At 44.6% G+C, this 19,451-nt stretch overlaps 1 protein-coding gene across 1 annotated transcript in view; it reads left to right on the plus strand.

The window, feature by feature from the left end:
- Positions 1-19,451, plus strand: part of LOC144168770 (pecanex-like protein 4) — a 473,206-nt gene that overhangs the window by 366,399 nt on the left and 87,356 nt on the right. The window contains exon 17 of the mRNA XM_077697735.1: positions 12,285-12,440. Within this exon, the coding sequence (XP_077553861.1) occupies positions 12,285-12,440 (156 nt within the window). The remainder of the gene's footprint in view (positions 1-12,284; positions 12,441-19,451) is intronic.

Consider the following 19,451-nt stretch of genomic DNA (forward strand, 5'->3'; position numbering starts at 1 on the left):
TGAGATTCCGTTCTTCTCCCTCCAAGCGAGCGACATCGGTCCGTCCCATAGCGAGTTAACACCGTGAGGGCTTCGACCTCTATGCTAGTGGACACGCATGTTGGTGTCCCATTCGTTGATCAGCCGTCGGCATCTCATTGTCTATGCAACACACCAACCCAGACCCAAACCACTTGATTTCGGAGGACAGTTGACTGGGCGCATTGAGCCATAGGACTGCCATGTTTAAATCTCCCACTACCCCGAAGGGTACGTCATACGTAGCGGCATTAAGCCCTACTGTGCGTGCATGTCCTTCCCTTCACCCCCAACCGTGCACGCCTAAACAGGTAACGGGGGATAGGCGCCTCATTAGGCGTGAAATACACTGGTGAATGGAGAGAGAAAGACTTTATATTCGACCACAGTAAGACAGGTTATTACTGTTCCGCCAGAAGTTCTATGACCAGCTGGTGAACGAGGGCCGCCGACGCGACAGTGTTGCTCAGAGTCGCTTTCAAGCTAAACAGGAACCATGTGCCAACGCTGGCGTTCCAACGGGACAAGTTGCTTTCAACCGGCAGTGGCGCCTAGAAATTGGGCGAGGTGGAATTTGAACCGGCAACGGTCTCGGCTACATTCTCGGCGGTGCGGGTGGCGGCGGCTTTCGGGTGTCTTTACACACCTTCGCGCCGGTGTTGATTCTATGCAATCATCTGATAACGGCGCTACGGCCGCTGTCAGCCGACTGCACTATTTGTGAAAGATGCATCACTGGCCGCGAGGGGAATAATCGTTGTGATAACAGTTGTAAAATAAGGGTCACCTCTGCCCACTGCCCCCCCCCCCCCCCCCCGAGACATTGGATCACGTCCTCTGCTCCTGCCCCGGGTACGCTGGTGCTCGGAACAAACTAGTGTCTGGGTACCGGCGGCTGAGGCTGCCCTCAAGCACTGCAGAGGACATCCTACGTCCTCGGCAACCCTGCATGCCGCACCGAGAGGTCTTCAGGCTGCTCTCCGTACTTCGACAAGTCGTGCCTCAACACCCGCCCATGAACTGTCGAAGCCAGACCCCACCCACTATTCACCCCCTGTTATCCCTTTTGTGTGCGTGTGTGTATCTGTGAGTGCGTGTGTATGTGCAGCCTCCCAAATTTTTGTAATATAGTGGGAGCGACGACTGACCAGCATTTCAGCACCTTATCACGGTGTTCCGCAGCAAAATAGGCGAGAGTACGCACGCGCGCATAGGGCTATCTGCTGTATGAGTGTCGTCTGCTAAGCACACCCCCTGCCACTGGCACACCCCCTGCCACTGCATCTGAATGACTTTGTGTCCCACGCTGCTTAGCTACCTGTGGCAATAGCGAAACGGCCTTGCAAGATAAGAAAAACAGGGGGTGTGTTGCCCTGAGAAGAACAACGGAGCAGACGACGCTCCCACAACAGATAGTCCCATGCGCGTGCGCGTACCCTCGCCTATTTTGCCGGTGAACACCGTGATAAGGCGCTGACATGCCGAGTGGTCGTCGCTCCACCTATATAATTAAAATTTGCGGAGGATGTACATAATCTGTATATAACCTGCGTGTGTATGTATATAGTCTGTACATCTGTACATAGTCTTATTAGCCTGTTATCATATTTATTTTCCATTGCCCTTTTTTTCTTTTTTTCTTCAATATTCTTTAACTCCCGGTGAGACCTGTGCCTTCTGTCAAGAGGCAAAACTTCGCCTTGTTAATATTTTCACTTTAATAAACACTTTCTCTTGGCGGTGCCGAGGAGCAGCCTCAAAGCGGCACCGAGTTCACCGGAATGAAAACTGCGCGTGAGACATATACTGCTTTGCAGTAATATGGGCTCCAGCTGGCGTTCCAACTGGCGAAGTTTCTCCTCTACCGGGAGGATTTCGCAGCAACTTGGCGAAGTGAATTTGAGCGGAAACGGCGACGGCGGGTTTCGGTCGTTTTAAGGAGCAGCCCTTTGGCAGCCGCTACCTGCGTTTCGCGGGAGCGACGTCTGTTTATGCCCACGTAACCGATTGAGCGAACGCAGGAGCGACAAAAGAAAGAAAAGGGAGAGGTGCGTATCGCGAAGGGTAAAGTGGGCTACGTGCGGTTAGGGCTTGCGGCTACCGAGTCATCTCTCTCACTGCCTTGCCCTTACGCATGTCTCACGCGTCGCCAACAAGGAGCACCCTCCCCCTGACACTTTCCCCAGCTGTTCCATTCTCCACTAATCCAAACGACGGGAAGTTTGCGCGGGAGGGTCAAACACGATATGCTCGCGGCCCCCTTGTGTGGGGCTAATCCGAACCACGTGACATTTGCACGGGGGGTTCAAACAATATTTGCAACATGCTGGCAGGAGGCGGTGGCGCACTGCGAGGTAGCACCAGAGTAGCCCATGCCGCCGTACGTTCGCTGATCATGCCAACACTTCCTGAGACGCAGCAAAAATGCGCCGAGACCGAGAGGAATGCATGCACTCGCGCTGCGCACAAATTTCATGTTAGGGAGTCTAGTAATCGTGAGTGCATTTTTTACGCAATCCATGCTTCTCTTTATTTTTTGCAGTCATCTGATAACCGAAATACCGCCATTAGCTGCCGACTGCGCAACTTGCCAAAGGGGCATTTGTGGAGGCGAGGGGAAAATAGTTGTGAAAGAGGTGTCAGCCCTGGTGAGACAGCGGCGCCGAGTAAATCGATGACACCGGTATTATAACTGGGGGGGGGGGGGGGGGGGTTAGACATATACTGCTTTGCAGTAAAAAGGACTGCTTTCGTTCACGTTAGCACATACCAAGTTGGCAAAAACGGGGATCGCTACGTCAGCTCTGAGGAATGCTTTGCGGTGCTCGTGCACACGCCAAGGTGAGGCGAGTTTCTGCTCACAGGTGGAGCGGCTGAAGGAATCAGGGTTTCCTTGCGACCTTATCTTGGCAGTTGTCGAGAAGCTTCTGGTCGAGTCACGCACCAAGAAGAAAACGTGCGAACGGGGAAAGGGTTACAAGATGGCCGTTTTACCTTACGTCCACAACGTTTGGATTTTTGGAGCAGTGGTTGCGGCGAAAAGTTCGACCACTAAAAGCTATACTGACTCGTGCAGGTTGGTTTTGGCATCTTTTGCGATTGTCCTTTGACCCAGTGTTACCGCAACTGCTGCTTACTGCGCAACTGCCTGCTGTTTTTTCTGCCTGTTTTCGGTGTGCGCAATGGTTTCGTGTGCTGAGTTTGCTAAAGGAATCGATGCCTTTGAGCCCCAGCTAAAAAGTAGCATCGAAACTCTAGTCGAGGATGGTATCACTAAGCTAAAGCAAAAGATTGACGCCATAGGTGCTGGTGATCACGTAGAACTAGCAAAATCTGTCGAGTTTGTTAGTGATGATTATGACTCCTTGAAAGTGAAGTTTGCTGAGGTAGTTGAAACGAATAAGATATTAACGGCACGCAATCTAGCTCTTGAAAAACGAATGTCTGACCTTGAACAGTACTGTCGTCTAAACAATATTGAAATCAAAGGTGTGCCGGTCACCAAAGGTGAAGAGTGTGTGGCTAATTTGAAACCAGTGGGTGAGCCACTTGAATGCCCTCTAGAAGCATCAGACATTGATACAATCCACCGAGTGCCTACCTTCTCTGGAGAAAAGAACATCATAGCTCGTTTCTGTTCACGAGACAAGAAAAACGAATTCATACGAAAGGCCCGCAAAGCTCGCCTGCATGCTAATCAGATCGGCTTCCCCGAAGTATGTGACAGTTACGTTTACATTACCGACCATCTGACGATTACCAACAAGCAACTTTTGGCGGAGGCACTTGTGCTGAAGAAAGAAAAAAAAGTGGCAGTTGTTGTGGACGGAAAACTGTCAGATCAAGGCACGCTGGAACGAAGAGAGCAAAGTTTTTCGTATAGCCACTGAGTCTGACGTGAAAATATTTTCTTAAAGGCCCCCTCTAGTTCGTTGCGCATGATTCCGCGCCCTCCGCCGGTCTGGCTCTGTCTTCCCCAGATCGACTAAAACTTGCTCTTCAGTGCCAGCATAATTCACTCACTCACTTTAACGCACGAATTATTCATAAAAACTATGGCAATATTAGCTCATTTCTTACGGCGCTCGAACATTCATTTTCCTTTATTTGCCTATCAGAAAGTTGGCTGAGTAATGATGACTGTAACTTATAGGGCTTTCCACATATTCAATCAGAATTTCGCCATCGTGAAACTAGTAGCCACGGGGGTGCCGCTATCTTTATCTCTCCAGTAATCTCGTATTCACGCAGGTTTGACATCGCGTTAAACGTTACACATTGTGAATCGGTATTTCTTGAATTAGTCAAATCTTTTTTCGATGGTGCTGATAAAAACGTTGTGCTCGATTGTATTTATCGCTCACCGTCATCATCCGGTTCCGAATTTTTGCTAACCTTGATGCAGTATTTTGTAAACTGTCATTGGAGAACAAGAATGTGTTAATAGTAGGGAACATTATTATCAACCTTCTAGATACAGATTCTAAATCGACCGCGGACTATATTGGCTTGTTTAGTGGATCTGGCTACGAATCATTATTAAAACAGCCTACTAGATGTACGCGCCTTGGCTCTGAAACTACTGGATCATGCCTTATCTAACATATCACCCGCACCAGAATCTGGGGTTATATGCCCAGACATCAGTTACCATTATCCCGTATTCCTTATATTTAATGCTCCAGTAGCAACCCCCCCCCCCACCCTTGCTTTTCCACTTCAGTATTCAACAGAGAAAACTTTGTTGAAATCATTTCCACAACTGACGGGTCTTGCATCGACACCTTACAGGATGTGGAAAAAGCTATAGAAGTATTTTGTAATATAATAAACAAAGCAGTGTCCGCTAGCACTTCAACAGTAAAATGTAAAAAAAGGACAACTACCCCCACAACCCTTGGGTTACGAAAGGGCTACTACTAAGTATAGGCAAAAAAGAAAATTTATACCGGAAGACCAAAAAGAAACCTTTTATACCGGAAGACCAAAAAGAAAAACTTGCCACTAGCTCAGCGATATCAGAGGTATTCCAAGATTTTAAATTCACTGCTGACGGCTGCAAAAAAAAGGCTGTTACGAAGTTGAATTCGATAAAAATAAGAATAACCCTAAAAAACAATGGAACTTGTCAAATAATTTTTTGAACAGGTCCTCAAGTAGTGTACCTGTGTCGGAACTAAACAGAAATGGCGTCATTCATAATTCTTCTGGTAATGTTGCTAACGCATTTCGCGAATATTTTTTTCCCTCCCGAAGTTACAGGATTCTTCACCCCATTGTAATGTGCATCGCCGTTGTCATTCATTCTATCTTTTTCCCGTCACACCTGAAGAACTATGCCTAATAATTTTGGAATTAAAAGATACCGGTGCCGGACTAGATAATATTCGTGCCTGCCATTTAAAACTTGTTGCCAATCTCGTTTCAAATACGCTTAGCAATATAGTCAATCTTATTTTCAAAAGTGGCATTTTCCCGCAAATTTTCAAGAAGGCAAAAATTATTCCTGTGTTCAAGAAGGGCGACAGATCACTAATTTCTAACTACATACCTATTTCTATACTCTCAAGTGTTAGGAAGATTATTGAGCGGTTGTTCGCAAATCGATGGCATAACTACCTCAATAAATTTAACCTCCTGAAGCCCCATCAATTTGGATTTCGTGCTTCAAGCTCGACTAGCCTTGCGCTTCTATCTCTAACAGATTATTTTAGAAAATCAATAGACTCTGGCTTATACTTGTAGGCTCAGTGTTTCTTGATTTTACTAAGGCTTTTGACACTATTAACCATAATATTTTGTTTTACAAACTTGGCTTATACGGCATAACGGGCCCTGCACTTACTTTTTTGCAAAACTACCTAATTAATACAGAGGGCATGGTTTACATGGCGACAATTTTGCTCGTACAAAAATAACCCATCAAGGCGTCCCCCAAGGTTCCATTCTGGGTCCCTTACTGTTCATAATTTATGTAAATGACATCGTGGATCACCTTCATTCACCTCAATTGTTCTTTATGCCGACGACACCACTTTATCATGTGCTCACAAATCACTCCCGCACCTCATGTTCACAATGAATGATGTGTTAAGAAAAGCTATGAATTGGTGCCACGTTAATAATCTCATCGTTAACCCATCGAAAACTAAATTTATGGTATTGAGACCTGAACAGAAGCACGTCCCATTTTTACCGGAAGTTTCGCTGGACACAGACTCAATTTCTGTCTCTGATCATGTCATTTTCCTTGGCGTGCGTCTCCATACCCATCTCAAACTTCGTACTCATTTCAACCACCTAAGGCGAAAGACTGCATATGGTATTAGAGCACTTATTAAGGCTCGACAGGTCCTTCCATGTCGAGAACTTCTGTCCCTCTATGTGGCTTTCATTCACAGCCATTTGACATTTGGTATTGTTGCTTGGGGTAACGCGTATAATTCTCACATATCATCTGTTCAACATATTCAGAACCAAGCCATCCGCATTTTCACTAAAAGTACATTTTATACTGATGCGTTCGCACTTCTTCGTCAGAATATTCTATTGTCGGTTCAAAAACTCTTCCAGTATAACTTAGCTATATTGTTATTTAAACTTCCAAACAAGAAACTTCTTTTCCACTTTATTGATTTAAAATATCTGGCTAATTCTAACCCTACTAGGTTCGCTGCTAATTCTAATTATTTGCTTCCTTGTGTTTCCACTAACTACGGTAAAATGAATTCGCATTTTTCAGCTATTGCAAACTGGAATAGCCTGCCGGATGAAATTAAATCTCTATCAGCTTTATCATCAATTAAAAGGCATCTTAAAAAGCTTCTTCTAGAATGCTGAATGGTACAGAATAGCCATAGTGAAATTTTTTTTGTATTTTTTAGTATTATTCGGTGAACTTTCGCGTATTTTTTTTCTTGGGGAAGGTATGTTTGTAGTGTTGCACTGGGTTTTTCTTAATTTATGTTACATTTCACTTTATTTCGGCCTTTTCTTTTTTGCTTGATTGTGTGTTTCCTACTGAGTGAACGTAATTATGCCTGGTTTTGTTTTTTGCGGCATTAGGTGTTTAGAAATTTCACTTAGATGCACGATTTAGTGCGCTCCATGTAGTAAAAATTCGTTAGTGATCTTTTGAATATTACTAAGTTTGACATGTATACCATTGCATTACCTGTTATTTTATTTGTCTTTTCTTGTTTTTTCCCTCGTCGAGTCCGGCCTAAATATACTACTTATTTTTTATTAGCTATATTGTCAATGTTTTTTTTACCATAAATGGTAAAAAACACATGTGAGCTAATGTTAATAATATCGTTGATATATAGGATGAACAAAAACGGCCGCAATATGCTGCCCTGTTGTACGCCACAACAAAATTGTAATAGTTCAGAGGTACTTCTGTTAACGTCAACATATTGACAGCGATGAGACAAGTAAGACTGTATAAGATCCAATGCTTGACGTCTTACCTCGTACCTGTTCATTTTGGCTAGAAGAACTTTGTGGTAAATACAGTCAAATGCTTTTCTGAAGTGAACAAACAGGGCACGTACTAAGTTTTTATTTTCAAAGTTGCGAAGAATGAAATCTTTTTGGGCACACAAAGCTGTTTCGGCGGAACGATTTTTAATAAATCCATGTTGAAAAAGAGTTATATTTTTATGTTTATTTGCGAAGTTGATTAGGCGTGTTAGAATTACTTTCTCGAGATCTTTAGAAAAAACACGGAGCAAAGATATAGAGCGGTAATTAAGGACACGGTTCTTATCGCCCTTTTTAAAAACCGGTACAACTTTAGCAATTTGCATACGCGAGGGAAACGTGCCCGATGTTAATAACAGGTTAAAGTATGGGTTAATACAGAGGCTATCAAATCACTAACGTATTTGATGGGTGTGATAAGAAAGCCATTACGATGAGAAGAAGAACTGTTGTTAAAGCTGGAAAATATCGAAACAACTTCCTCCGTACTAACAGGGGAAAGAAAAATACTTGCCGAGTTATTGTAATCAAGATACTCTACTGTGTCTGGGCTACTGTGTGGAAGGGGATCATCAAGAAAGGATCTACTAACCAGGTCTGCCAGTGCCGATCCGCTAATTTCTTTGTCATTCAAAGTGATGCTATGAGTTCTAGTCGGAGACGATGGATTCATAACTGCTGATAACTTTTTCCATAAGACATCGGTACGAGAACTGCAGCGCTCAAACCTAACCTAACCTTTTCATGTTCATTGACAAAGACATGCTTTGAAGTACCATGCAAGCCTAGCGATTGCGTACTGAGTCGAGCTTTTCGTGCTTTGGCAAGAATCTCGTTCCGCTTTGAGCTGTGCGTGAACCGTACAAGCACATTTTTGACCGTCGAGTTCGGGGTATCAATCTTATGGCAAATGTCGATATCTGACTCGTCAATGACCTCATTCAGCTTTTTATCGATTTCCTGAACAGCCTCCAGCTCAGCGCAGTCACTGGGCATACCTTTGATTTCAAGATTGTTGAGTCTGATACTGCTCAAACTCGTCCACTCTAGTCTGTAGTCTCTGGTTTGCTTGCTCAAGTTCAACGTTTTTGACGATCAGGTTTTTCATGTCCCCCTTCAGTTTCTTCAAGTCTTTCTGGATCTCCAGGATGCTATCAGTTGTGTCGGAGCAAAACTTTACGCTCTCCCTAAGAGAGCGCATTTCTGCGAGTAGCTCCCTCCGGAATTCATCTAGTTGCTTCGCCACTTCTTTGACGTCTTTATCCATGGTCAAGTTTCGTGCAGTCAACAACGTTCAACAAGAGCAACAACGTCAACAACCCGAAAAAACACATTTGCTGTGTTCGGCAGCAGTGCACATATTTCCAGTAATATTTTCTACAGAAGTATGCTCAACTGCAAAAAAAATGCAAGGCTGAGTTTAGACGGGCTCTTCGTGCACCACTGCCGAACTGATCAGCCAGAGGCACGTTGCGTCCCTTTTGTAGGCCGGGGCAGATCCGTACGATGCGCTGTTGACGCAGACGATCGGCTTGCGCAGACAGCCAAAACGCAGTAGCAGACGGCGTTCACTCTGACATCTTCTTGCGCCGAATTACTGCAAAAAATGCAAAGCGGGGTTTAGACGGGCTCTTCGTGCACCGCTGCCGAACCGATCAGCCAGAGGCACGTTGCGTCCCATTTGTAGGCCGGGGCAGATCCGTGGATGCGCTGTTGACGCTGACGATCGGCTTGCGCAGACAGCCAACACGCAGTCGCAGACGGCGTTCACTCTGGCATCTTCTTGCGGAGAATCGCTGCAAAAAAATGCAAGGCTGTGTTTAGACGGGCTCTTCGTCCACCGCTGTCGAACTGAAAGAACAATAAAAAGAGAAAAGCACCGTAAGACCCTTGCAGCCACTGACCATGACCAGAATATTGCAGAGCCTGCCGCACCGCAAATTTACCCGCATAAAAGAAAGTGAAAGGAACACGATCTAGGACAGCAGCTACGGCAGTAGACGAACTAACAAAGGGTGGGCCATCAGGGTACCAGAATGAACATGCACAGACGGGAATGAACATGCATAAAAGAAGTGGATGGCCTTTTACTCAATGGAGGGATGAAACAACCGTATGAGCAAAGAATGCACCGGAAAGCACAGGACAACAGCGGGTGAAGGTCGATAGGGGAGGCCTTCACGCTGCAGTTGTCCTAAATAGGATGTTGGTGATTATTACGATGAATAGGTCATCAACCTGTGTCTTCCTAATGCATTTGAAAAAATCGGAGAAGCAATACACTCTCCAAGCACCAGGAAAGCGGATGTGAAAACAAAATCAGGAGGAGTCATCATACCCCTTTTGAAAATGAACAGGCACCCCCAAACAGAAAAGAGAAGATAGGCACCACCACCCATTTGAAAGGAAACCACTGCACGCCGAGAAGGACTAGGAGTGACCCCGCATCAAAAGTATTCTCTACCGATAATTGGACAACCTACACAAAAAGGGGCGTTATGGCAGGCTCAAGTTCATTCGGTGAAAGTTTAATACCATGGCACCACAGTATACACCGACTCCGGACGTACGAAAGCACGAGGCCCCAATTGTTGTAGTTGACTACTCCGGAAATCTTAGTAAATGCATGGTCCACCAACACGCTCAAAAGAACTGGAAGTTGTAGCCAACCTCTTGGCAATCGGAATAGCGTAAGCATGAAATAACGCATAATTCCTTACAGACTCACGAAGGACATTGTACAGTTTTCTGGAGGCAGAATACAAAACCCTTGGGTAAGATATTCCCATCCATAATGCACCTCATTCCCATCCATATTCCACCTGGACAGCTTGGTCTAATGGTTTGAAAGGGAACGAGACGCTATGCAAGAGGCACACGAGCTCACATATCGGGCTCTTTGTGACCCCGACTACCACACCGCCCTCTTCGCAGAATGTTAAGAACAAATCCTCATCCTATGCCCAGGAGCAAAATGTTTCGCCTTGCTATGACGAGGTCTCAATGCGGAGAAATCACAAAATCTGTGGACGAAAAATGAACACAGTTATGTGTAAATTTATGTGCGTTCAGGTATCCGGTGGGAACCTAAAATATTAACTTTGAACTCTGCTAAAGTATGGGAAACATACACCCTGTTCCGCGCAACCTAGCCATGTCCAAGGATATGAACAGGGGAAAACAACTCAATCAAAAGAGCAAAAGAGCCTCAAGATCAGCGCGAGCTGATTGAGGGGGCATGGGAAGGAGCTGCTGCATCTGGTGCCGTAAACGCAGGTTCCACCTTTGAGCTCTCTGCCATCTTTACCCCAATTTCCTGAAGCACAACTATTTCTTCCTGAACAAAGATCTTCCCTATCGCGCCCTCTCTCTCGCTCTCTCTCTCTATGAAAAAAAGCAGTATTGTTCAGCCGGGCCTAGACATCTGAGAGTAAACATTTTGAAACACTGACAGTGGCGCCTCTTCGCTCAAACTGACCAACACATCGCATTTGCAACCTTTCACGCTCAAATTTGAAGCGGTGGAAGGGCAGAGAGTCTCTGTCTCTCTTACACCGCGGTAATTAAAAACTCTGGTTGCTAGCCTTTCTCTTTTCGATAAGCTTTCGTGCTCGTGAAGCATAGATCGGAAATCAGCAGCTGCGTACAAACACGCTCCGTGGGAGTCGAAATATTGTTATCGCGCCTTACATCGTAGGATACAAGCGTAGATGTCTCAGCAACTTTTTTTTTGTTTGTCATCGTTATGTGGCCTTGGTTAGCACACATGCGCATTACACAGTTTCCTTCATGATGTGTTTTTCACTAAAAAAGCAGTTGCTAGTCTGCGTCCTGTGTGTATAATCGTCTTCTCGCGTGTCCTCGTTATATGCGGAGTTATCGTTTTCGTAGTGTACCAACTAGCCCAAGTTTGCATTCTGAGTCTGGTTTCTAGCGCTCTGGTTTGCGCGCTTGCTCGGCTTGTACCGTCGCACAGCCCCTCTCGTCCATCGAGGTCAGCTCGCCCTGCGCCACTGCGTTGGGCCGAGCCAAAGCTTTCAAACTCCTGCCTGAGGCGAAGGCTCTTGTGACCGTTGCGGCGATAAATAGATGCCACGCAGCAGGCGCTCCTCCCTGGTAGCGGGGCTAACCTTACTTCATTGGCCAATTTGAATGGCGCCCTAACTCTCTTTCGCCGGGACGCGGGACGCGCGTCCGTCGCGAGGGGCTGTTCGGGGAGACGCTCAACGGACTTCCGGCTGCCGGCCCATGCCATAGGCTGCTTCTGTTGTTTCGACCCAACGCTCACATGCAGGCGTGCGGTACGCGCCTGTGAGCGAACGGACCACGTCTCCCTCGCAGCTGCGAGCCGATCTGGCCACCAGCATGGCGACGCGCCCCGGATTTTGCCGTGATCCAAGAGCTCGGTGGTTCTGCGCGGCGTCGACGCGCATACGGGTGCGCGGCGCCTTATCGCCCCTTTCACCTAATGGGAGGTACGTGCACATGCAAACCATGTAACTGGGACGTTGCCGTAAATAAATCTCTTCTCTCGGTAACCTGGTCCTTTCACGCCCCGTACTCGACCTGCCCAATAGAGGCGGTGTTGAGTTGACGCGACGGCGCTTCACTCTTGCGAGCGTGTTCACATAGCGCGAATCCACGGTGGTTCCTCGCAGTGTGCATGAGTGCATGCCTTGTGAAAAGCTAGGGTTTTTCATAATGTAAGGTAGAGGTCACTCACAGACTTTACCGCAATGCCATCTTTATAAGGCCACCCGCGTGTCTCCCTTCAATTCCAGCGGCCTGGTGGCGTTGTGCTTGGGTCTCCTCCTGCCGACCGACCGCAGCTTGCAGCCAGGAGACGTAGTAGCTGGCTTCTGCGGTGACAAGCTGCGCGTTGCTGCTAGCACAGCTCGGGAATGCCGGCTGGTAGAAAGCGTCATTCGTGGATGGAGGTAAGCAAGGCCCGGCACACAGAAAGAATGTCTCGGAGAACTTTATTCTGCTTACGTGCTCTGATTGCGAAAGCCTGGCGATACTTATTACCTTTCTTGCTGCAGCAGCATCGCTTTTGCACCGCTTTCTTCGCTTTCGTTTCTCCGTTTTACGGCGCGAATTGCGTAAGTAAGAAGAATTGGCCGCAGCTTCCACAGAATCAAGATTCTACGTTACTGGTGCGCAGCTGTTCTACTCGCGCGTCATCACGTACAGGGGCCCCACGGCACACATTACTGCATACATTTTGCGTTTCAAATTCACCAGAATCAGAATCAAAAGAGGATTTTATGAGGCAATCGATAGATTACAAAATTTTTGTATACAGAAGGAGGTCCCATAGTCAGGGACTGAAACGGGACCTCCTATATTAGTGAACACAAGAAATATATTTGAAGCAGCAAACAGTAGTAGCGAAAAACAAATAAAATACATTGCAGGCAACACAAGATATTCCATAACAGAACAGCAAAAAAAACAAAAAAAGCAAAAATTATACAGGAAAAAAAACAAGGGTAATTCAACATTCCAAATTGTGAGATCGATACACACAACAAAACAGCAAAAAAAAGAAAAGAAAGCAAGCCAAAATTATCCAGCAAGAAAACAAGAGTAATTCAACATTCCAATTGTGATAGCGACACAAGTTGGAAAACAGAAAAATGATAGCGCAAAAAGAAACCACTTTTATTCGCACCGATATACAACAACCACCAATGACGTGATTCATTGGCAGAAGGTTGTGGAAAGGTTGCCATGAAAAAGAGAGGGACAGAAAGTAGAAAGGTGAAGAACACGAAGAAAAGTAAAAACTATTTAAAATTATGGTGATTGTGGCATGGACGTGAGGAACGTTTTATGATCTCATTTGAATTTTTCAATTGATTGGGAAATTTTTATTTCCTGCTGTTTGTTTGCCGCAGTTGGACTGAACTAGAGGTAAAATGAAATTGTGATTACGTGCAAACCTTGTGAAGTTAGTATTTAATAGGTTGTATTCGGGGATTATGAACACAGGAAGCTGATTGTTGATTTGTTTAAACAATAAGATACCTAGCTTGTATTTGAAACTGTTTTCAATATTTAGAATGTTGTTCTCAAGAAGGAGTGTTTTGGCGTCACTGCGGTAAGGACTGCGGGTAAGTATTCTAATAAATTGGTTTTGCATAGTTTGAAGGGAGGAAAGGTGGGTGCTGTAGGTATTGGCCCAAGATGAAATACAGTAATTAATATGGGAATGAACAAAAGCGTAGTATAACGAAAGTAATGAACACTGAGAGAATACATCCCGGGCCTTAATAAAAACACGTATGCCGTACGCTATCTTCTTTCTCAGATAACAAACGTGGCAGTGCAATTTCAACCGATGGTCCAACTGAACCCCTCAAAAAACAGCCTATTCTTCTGCTTCAATTGCAAATTGATTCAGAAATACTCGTGGGACATAATTTATAACACGCTGGTGAGAGTGAAAAACAACGAACCGCGTTTTAGTAGGATTAATCTGTAGTTTATTATGAGAGCACCAAGCTGCCAAGCTTGCCAGGTCATTGTTTAGTTTTTCTGTAAGGGATTGGAGGCATTTATCAGTGTTAACGATTGTTGTGTCATCTGCATAAAGTAAGCAATCTGAAGTATTAGGACAGTTAGATCATTTATGTAATATATGATAAAAAGAGGGCCGAGAATAGAACCTTGAGGTACGCCTATATTTGTTATTTTGGGCCTAGAGTTAATTCGTTACACACTAACAACCTGACTTCTGTTGGGTAAGTAATTTTTTATTAATAATAGTGCGGGACCAGTTACTCCTATTGCTTCAAGCTTCATAAAAAGAATGTGGTGGTTGATACACTCTAAACTTTTTTTCCTCCCATATACTCCTTAGAGGTTCTTTTTCGCCTGTCCTCTAGTGGTCCTCCTTGTAGGAGTTTTTTTACTACATGGAACAGGGAGGTTTTGTTTACCTCCTCAAAACAGGGCGCTTTAGGTTATAGAAAGAAGGTTTTAGGGAGTATTAAGAAATGTTCGGGAGAATTTAAGGTCACAATGGAGTATTCTTTACTTCCTGAAGGGCGTTTTTAAGTGATGTTTATGGAATTTTTAGGCGGTTGAATAGGAGCCTATTACGCCTCCCTTTGGAAGTACTTATGTTAATTGAGGGGCGTTTTTAGGAGGTTCAAGGGAAGCATTTACTTCTTTTGAATGGAGTTTGACGAAAGCTTGGGGAGTTTTGTAGGGTTTCCGAAAGGAGGTTTTCAAGGCCACAAGGGAGAATTTCTAGTTCCCTGCGGGAGTACTGATTTCACACGGTTTTTCTCGATTTCAGGTTTATTTCACACGAACTTTCGCAGACAAGTTTACATGGTACATGGTGTACACAAGGAGGTTCCGAAATAAATACTTATGGCGACCTCATATTGGAAATCACAAATGGTACATTGCTAAATAACACGCCAGTTAGGATTTGAAGACAGCAATACGATGCTAGTTTAACAAACCGTAGAAACAATATTATTACAAGAACTGGAAATACGCGAAAAAAAAGATAGGCACAAACACAACCGCATGGTAAGTGAAATCATTATATAATACTAGAGGATCGAGAACGCGTCAGTATTTATCAGAACTTATCAGTAGGCATTAGTACTAAGTACACAAAGTGAAGAAAAAATGGTTGCAGTGGTTTACAACAACAAAACAATTTTTCAATTTGTGGTGAAATGAGCAAGAGCTGTGCAACGATTTGATATTGAAAGGTAACAAGCATTTTGTAGGTGGTAAAGGCACAAGGGATAAATGATGTAGGAGACAGACTGCAGTGTGATGGCTATGGATAAATGAGTAATATAAAGATCGAGAAATATGCTGCGTAAAATACCAGTGCGTTTTGATAAAGACACAAATGCGCCAAGAAAAGTGACCGAGTCTGACGGGTTAATTGCAATGATATAGAACAGAATGGGTGGTATCGTGACAGCTTCTTTAGAGTGAGAACAAAAAGCCATGAAATTCGTGGTTTTCGGATAATTTTTAGTTGATTCATTTCACACCAGTTGCCAATATTATTTACATAATTGTTTCAAGTTAAATTAGTTTGTTAATATTATTGCTTCACTGAAAGATAGCTGTATTATCAGCATACAGAACGGCTCATCAAATATCCCCTTTTCAGTAAAAAAAGAAAAAAGAAAAAGCCAGAAATATAATACGGAATTCTTTTTCACTACTATCCAATGATTACAGATTGAAAACAAATATTAGTGAGCGATATTGATGCGATAAACGTTAATTAGTTCTAAATCCTTCACACGTGGTTTGGTGCTGGCAAGGTCCAAAAAGGCATGTCCCACAAACGTTAGAGCTCTGTGTGCCTTCTTGGGATATTGAATGTTGAAAACCCAGAACGATGCAGACTACACAGTCCTCCCAGTAAAGATGATGCAGTCAAGACACGCTGGCCATCGATGTGGAGGCTAACTTCCCCGTTCACGGAATGCAGGCAGGGAGTCAGAGGAACATCTGCCTGAAAAAGCAAAAAAGAAAAAAAATGCCCCACACGCAAAATTGAAAACAGACACTATGGTTAAATGAACTTAATAATTCGGTACAGTAATAAAATTGTAAGGCCAGGTTCCCTGCGAATTCCAGTACCTAAATTATGAATGCAAAGGCTTCATAAAACCAAGTGCCACTACATTAACCGTCGTGGCTTTGGCAGCAATAAAAAGGATATTACTTCCGCACAATATACTCGAGCACAACTTTAAATGACAGTGAAGATAAAATGCAAGTCTCTGTAGGTTGATAGATTAGTTTTTGTTTTTGACTGAAAAACACTTTGGTATTGCAAGATTTTGTTAACTGCTGTCTCTTGCTTTAAGATGCCAGCTTGCATCTATTCAAGTCAAAGGGCACACAGTTAAAGATGCAAACCCTTACACTGCCTCTCCCCTACCATGGTGGCTCACTTTCATAGAAAAAGTGCAGCTTTTTCGAGCTGGACGGCTGTTGCAAGCCGTGGCTATACTCACTTCTGCTGGAGGGGCCAACTTGGTTTCCGAATGCAGCCTTGCCTTGTACAGCACAGCCTATCCTGCCTCAAGATCTATGAAGTCATTTAACTCGATCATGTATCAGGATCTGCAGAAGAAAATCGTGTCAGAAAATAATGAATTCATGCCGGACAGGCACCCACTGTTTCAGTTATACTTGCAGATACCTCCGCCTATTACCCTCCTGGTGTTACATCCAAAGCTAATTTGTTACGGCTTGCCTCATCAAGTATGGTTATCTGTCATAACACAGCTACTCATACAGGAAAGTCCTTCACTGGGTCAGAAAACACTTTCTTTTTTTACAGTAGTGATAAACTAGGCGACTCAGTCATCCGTATTCAGACAACTTAATATTCTGTGTCACCGAGCTGACAAGCATGATTGATGCATAAGGTCATTTGTAGCCGCAACCGTTACTACAGCCTTGTTAGCTAACGTAAACCTCGTTCATGGCACCAAATTACCCGTGATTGCATGGCAACCAAAAAAAAAAAAACAGCTGAAATGGAAACGCTATTCTCGCAAACTTACAAACGCTGCATGCCACACACACCTGCCTTAGTTAATTTACCGTGATTGTAGAAGTTTCCGTCACGCAAAACCACAGTGCACTTTTTGGAGCTGCAAGCTCCGTGTCAAAATCGAGTGTCAGATGAATCGAGTAATTTTTGTGTATGATCTTACTATTCATTATGACAAAGTTATTACCAACAAAAGAAGAGTGTGTGCATTGTTCTTCTAAAAAATGATATCCTTTTTTATGCCCCGCAGACTTGTGTCATGCTACGGCAAACTGGGTTCTCTTCCATAAGGGCATGGATTTGTGTTTTTAATTACGTCGCCTTAGCTAGCGACTGACGGGCCCCGATTGTATACAGACCCCTCATTATCGTCCGAAAGGGAATAAAAATATTTCGGTTTCCAACCACGTCGTCGTCGTGGTCCCCACTATATGCATTTAATCGTTCGATAGGCTCATAGCATCTTTTACGCATGTCACCGTTTTCTTAATAGGGTACGCTGTTAGATGTGAAGAGTCGACTCAAGCGAGCAAACAACCCCACCAAATCTACAGGGCACAGTTTTCGAAGGGGGTGGCCGTCTGATCTGCGGCTTTCGCCGACCAGAGCGCTAAGAATGAGTCACAGCCTTGAACGAAAACAACACAAAGACTTATATTTGGACAGGCAAGCCATCAGGAGCGTTAACAAATAGATATTACAAAGTAGAGCAGTTAACTAAAAAGAACACCAGCAGTTCGATGCATATGAGAGACAGAGTCTCACAATATTCACCGACCTGGCCCGACGATGCACCGCTGTCGGAGGCGATTCGGCTACCTGAGTAACCGTCACGTTGCTTTGAAACGACTCCGCGCGCGACAAACGATTTCATCTCGAATGCCCTGGCACAAACCGGCCTACAAAAGAATGCGAATGCATACCCCAAAAGCCACAAACAAGTACAATAAAACGAGTGTGCGCTTTTTTCTTTGCCCGTGCGTGTACGTGCTGTGTGCGGCACGGGTACTTCGCAGTTAACCCTATCCGAACGTTTGACAAATGCATCGACTCATAACAGACCAGCGAGCGGTCCACAGCTGTCGCCGTATCCAAATGCTGTTAGCGGCCGTTCCTCGTGTGACAGGGGCACATAAAAATCTTTCCACCAAATGGCACTACTAGTCCTTCTCAAATAAGAAAAAACGATGGCCCAAGGCAAGGCTTGAAGCTCCGGCCGCATCGAGCCACCGGCCGCGCTGCGTTGATAACACGGAGGTTGTTTACATCCGGGCAGCAAGTCGTGCCGCCAGGGCAAGTTGAGTCGCTGCAGTCGGGTGCGTTGGCGCGCTGGCACGATAATTTCAATCGTCTATATATGCGCAAGCAAACGAAGCAGATGAGAATTGCAATTGTGTGCAACGGCGAGAACTGTCTCTTTGTTATCAGCAGAGTTTGACAACACCTATCGCCAAAATAAACAGATTGAAACAACACGGTGCGCTGTCTGCCTGTGATCACGCTGGCTGAAGCATCTATACGGGTATACGTACGGTATGGGGTTTGTAGCTGCATGGAACCGTCGCGTCCTGCTTACTCGTTCTAATTAGCATTAGGCCACGGTTGAAGTGCTGATACACGGAAACAACAGAAGACTAACATGGCGACCACCCGCTTGAGATGATTACCCCAGATGGGGAGTTTATTTTGGACGTGGTACTATACAAGGAACCGAACGCCATCTCACACATGGTGTTAAGTGGTTCTAAATCCTCCCTATTGCCACACGGATGGGCAACGGTACTACCATGGAGGTTCGTCCACATTTTTAGACCATGCCTAGGGAGTACATTTTTTGCTATAAGTACTTTTCAGGGCACATTACTTGATTAAAACACCATTTCCGGCTAGTTTGCGTTTACAGTGTAGTGTCGAACGCTTTGGTGAAGTCTACAAATACAGAGCCTGCGTAGTACCCTCCATCAATTGCTTTCTTCAGCTTATCGGTTAGAGATAACAAAGCGAGGTCAGTGGAATAGGCCGCGCGAAAACAAAATTGAGAAGGTGTTAGAATATTAAATTTATTGATGGTATTCGCGATGTGAATTCAAGTAATTTTTCAAACACTTTACTAAGAAATGGTAGTATGCATATCGGGTGATAGATATTATTGCACAGTCCCCTTTTTTAAAGACGGGAACGATTTTACCCGTTTTCAGTTGAACAGGAAAGATGCCAGTTTTGAAAGTTAGGTTGATAATGGTTGCTAAAATATCTGAAATAGCGTGCGCAATCATTTTTACGTGGATGGGGTGAATACCATCGAGACCAGGACTTGTTGTTTTCAGGCTACGGATGACATCATGGACTTCGTGAGATGTGGTCGGAAATAAAAAGAAAGATCGGGGCAGCC

Source organism: Haemaphysalis longicornis, unplaced genomic scaffold (genome assembly GCF_048455015.1).
Source record: "Haemaphysalis longicornis isolate Haplotype H1 unplaced genomic scaffold, Haemaphysalis longicornis Haplotype H1 scaffold_2, whole genome shotgun sequence".
In the NCBI taxonomy this organism is placed as follows: Eukaryota; Metazoa; Arthropoda; class Arachnida; order Ixodida; family Ixodidae; genus Haemaphysalis; species Haemaphysalis longicornis.